General features: G+C 42.7%; 1 protein-coding gene across 1 annotated transcript in view; it reads right to left on the bottom strand.

The window, feature by feature from the left end:
- The window catches only part of LOC107104079 (kinesin light chain 1-like), a 7,327-nt gene extending 4,046 nt beyond the window's left edge, over positions 1–3,281 (bottom strand). Inside the window, exon 1 of the mRNA XM_015403997.1 lies at positions 3,189–3,281. Within this exon, the coding sequence (XP_015259483.1) occupies positions 3,189–3,194 (6 nt within the window). The 5' untranslated portion in view covers positions 3,195–3,281. The remainder of the gene's footprint in view (positions 1–3,188) is intronic.
- Positions 3,282–3,623: the final 342 nt, after the last annotated feature.

Here is a 3,623-nt window from a genome sequence, read left to right on the forward strand (position 1 = left end):
GATTACCCCACAATGTGTGTGCTACTGGATAAAACAAATCCCTCTCTCTTTGAGATATTATAGATGTTTTTTTTGTTTGTTTTTTTTTCCTTTTCATTTTAATGTATTGAAATTGTTCAAAAACAGCAGATTTGTCTATATTCAAACCTCTGATGAGAGCCCTACCCTCATCACCATGAGGTTTACAGCTGATGCCCATCCCTAATGAATACTGGCTGAGAGGAGGGCTACGCCCACGAATGGTCCTGAGCTGCTCTTAAAAAAAAAAATTTACTTGGAAATTTTAATTTCCAAGTTGGGCTGCTAGGGGGTAAGGATGTGACAAAGTGGTTCAGTTTGTTTTCACCAATTGTCCCTTATTCTTTCTTCTGATTTGTAATGCTTAAATTTAAACATTAGTTTGCAACTTTGCTTCACTTACTATCCCGGGTTTGTTTGTGTTAGCATTTATCTATCTATATGTTTAGGTTAAAGCTATTACTTCTGGATTATTGGTGGAAATTGTTTATTTTGTTTCAAAGTATATTCATGGTATTTGTTTTCCTTTTTACTCACCGTTGTCCAATTATCTCCTGCTAAATTAGCTAGATGATGGCACTGATTACCATTTAGAGGGTTTCCTTTGGAGTGATGCTTTGTTTGTTTTTCTTTAAAGTCACTTTTAGAGTTATCTTGTATCACATTGTTTATTTTGCAGATTCGTTCATTCTTTCATGTAATACAATTTTAATGTTGTTTCTCTGTTTAGACTTTGTTTTTTTTCTACCTGTTTAATTGTGGCTTGGTCCAACTCGGGGGCAGGTGTGTTGCCAATTGGTTAGATAAGCACTGAGCTCTTAGGAGCTCAAGGGACGGTTGTCAGAGTGAAAAGTGCAGAATAAAAGACAAAAGAGAAATCTGGAACCGGTGGATAAAGCTGTTTTTTTCTTCACCTTGCTGATCCTGGACCAAACTACTTTACAGGGTATATTTCATTTGCCTCCACTTGCTTGATCTAAAAATGTATGCATCAGCTAATTCACTAAAAACATCAATAAGGGCTTAGATTGCAATAACAATTAACATAAGATCTATTTCAGCTCATAGAAACAAATAAAATTAGTGATGTTATGAGATGAGCCGAGGCTTCGAGGCGTGTGTCGAGTAATGGAGGGGGCGTTTCCCCGAAGCGCGTGACGAGGCGTGATTCATTTAGAGGAGGGGCCAAAATTGATGGTCAATGAGACTAATTTGCATTGGTTTGCCCTAGTAAAAATATAGATTGGGTAAAAACGCTGACAAATTAGGTCGGTTTAGCCAAAAGATTGGTTGAACACAACTTCCAACCCGATTAAAACCAAAAGATGTGGAAAAACTATTATGTTTGAATAAAAATGACTAACAACTTTAATTTTGCTCATCATTGCCCAATTTGCACACTTTCACTGTCTGTCTGAGTTTATTTCACTAAAACAGCAGAAAAACTGTGCACCTTAAATGATTGTTCTAAGACATTTTACACTGTAGTTCTGCACTCCACCAGTAGGTGGAGACATGTTCAGATGGAGCCTCATGAACTGTTGGCCAAATTTGGCCAAAAGGTTCAAAGCCTCATGAGGCTTCCCCTTACCATCACCAGCATCACTACTTTAAATTGTTGTGTTATCAGGAACTCTACCTTCTATATTTATAATTTTATTTTGTTATTGTATGAAAAAGGAAAAAGACTGAAAAAAACATATAAGATCAAAATAGAGCAGCTGCATGTTGTAAAATAAACACTATTAAGGGTTTATTCAATCAGAAAATAAACTTATCTAATCCCTGTTATGCCTAGCTAAATTTTGCTGCTCTTTATGTTTGTATCCAACAGATAATCTGATTGGATCAGGATCAAACCAAGCAGCATCGTGACTTTTCTCTATTCCAGCTCGGATGCTGGAGGCGCACCTGTTCTCCCTCCCTACCTTCCTTCCCTCAGTCTGTCCCCTCCGTCCTCCTTCCTTCAGTCTGTCTCCTCCTCCCTCCCTCCCTCCCTCCCTCCCTCCCTCGCTTCCTTCCCTCTGTCTGTCTCCTCCATCCTTCCCTCTCTTCCTTCCCTCAGTCTGTCTCCTCCTCCCTCCCTCTCTTCCTTCCCTCAGTCTGTCTCCTCCTCCCTCCCTCCCTCTCTTCCTTCCCTCAGCCTGTCTCCTCCTCCCTCCCACCCTCGCTTCCTTTCCTCAGTCTGTCTTCTCCTCCCTCCCTTGCTTCCATCCCTCTGTCTGTCTCCTCCATCCTTCCCTCCCTCCCACTCTTCCTTCCCTCAGTCTGTCTCCTCCCTCCCTCGCTTCCTTCCCTCAGTTTGTCTCCTCCTCCCTCCCTCGCTTCCTTTCCTCAGTCTGTCTCCTCCTCCCACCCTAACTCCCTCCCTCGCTTCCTTCCCCCCAGTCTGTCTCCTCCGCCCTCCCTCCCTCGCTTCCTTCCTTCCCTCAGTCAGTCTCCTCCATCCTCCCTCCCTCCTTCAGTCTGTCTCCTCCGCCCTCCCTCCCTCGCTTCCTTCCTTCCCTCAGTCNAGTCTGTCTCCTCCATCCTCCCTCCCTCCCTCAGTCTGTCTCCTCCATCCTCCCTCCCTCTCCCTCCCTTCCGCCTCCACACCTGACTGCAATGCACCACTCTTCACTCTCCCCACCTTAAGCTTTATATTTTAAACTCATAAACCTCCTTAAACCCATCGAATCCCTTAAAAAAACGAAGAAATCCGCATCATGGTGGCCGTCGCTTCATGTTTGGGTCTTTTTGAGCCCAATGGGAGGATGGAGGGATGGATGGAGGGATGGATGGAGGATGGAGGGATGGATGGAGGATGGAGGGATGGATGGAGGATGGAGGGAGGGAAGATGGAGGCCTGCAGCGTTTGTCTCCAGCAGCAGACCAGTGGAGGTGACCGACAACAGACCCAAACCCTGAAGCTGATGTAAACACGGAAGGCCTGACCTCTGAGCTTCTAAGTTTAACGATGCTTGGTAGAACATATGCTACGAGGAACAATAGATACAGGATATAACATCACTATAGGGATAAAACAGAGGCGATGTAAAAGCAGATGATTCATTAGCAGCAGATTCGCTAACATCGCCGTTTGGATTTACTGAATATAAACAAACTATCGGTTTAAAACTATTTATTTACATACATGTACACACTGCAACCAGGAAGAGATGTTTTATTACCTTCATCGAAGTAAGAGCAACGCTTCCCGACTTCGCAGCGGCTGAGTTGATGTTGTGATGCTCCACCAGCGCACGAGGCAAGCTAACTGATGCAAAAAAAACTTCCGGTGGCGAGTTTCAAAATAAGAGTCTGTAATGGTTTAGGGCGGTGGCAGCAACTCAGAGGTGGGTAGATATTAGTTACATTTAATTCAGTTACAGTTACTTGGGTAACTTATTTAATGACCTTAGGAATATTTTTTACAGCTTTGTACTTTTAGCTTTTATTTGAGTAAAATTATCTCTACTCTTACTTGTCTAAAATGTCTGGTTAATCCATCCATTGTGAGTAACTTTACTGAATGAAAACATGCTTGATCTAAATAAATATGCACCACCAGAGACACCTTATTCTTTTTGTGCTCAAGGCTTATTAGTTAAATGTTATTTTCCATC

The sequence above is a fragment of the Cyprinodon variegatus genome, unplaced genomic scaffold (assembly GCF_000732505.1).
Source record: "Cyprinodon variegatus isolate N-32 unplaced genomic scaffold, C_variegatus-1.0 Scaffold1609, whole genome shotgun sequence".
NCBI classification, from domain to species: Eukaryota; Metazoa; Chordata; class Actinopteri; order Cyprinodontiformes; family Cyprinodontidae; genus Cyprinodon; species Cyprinodon variegatus.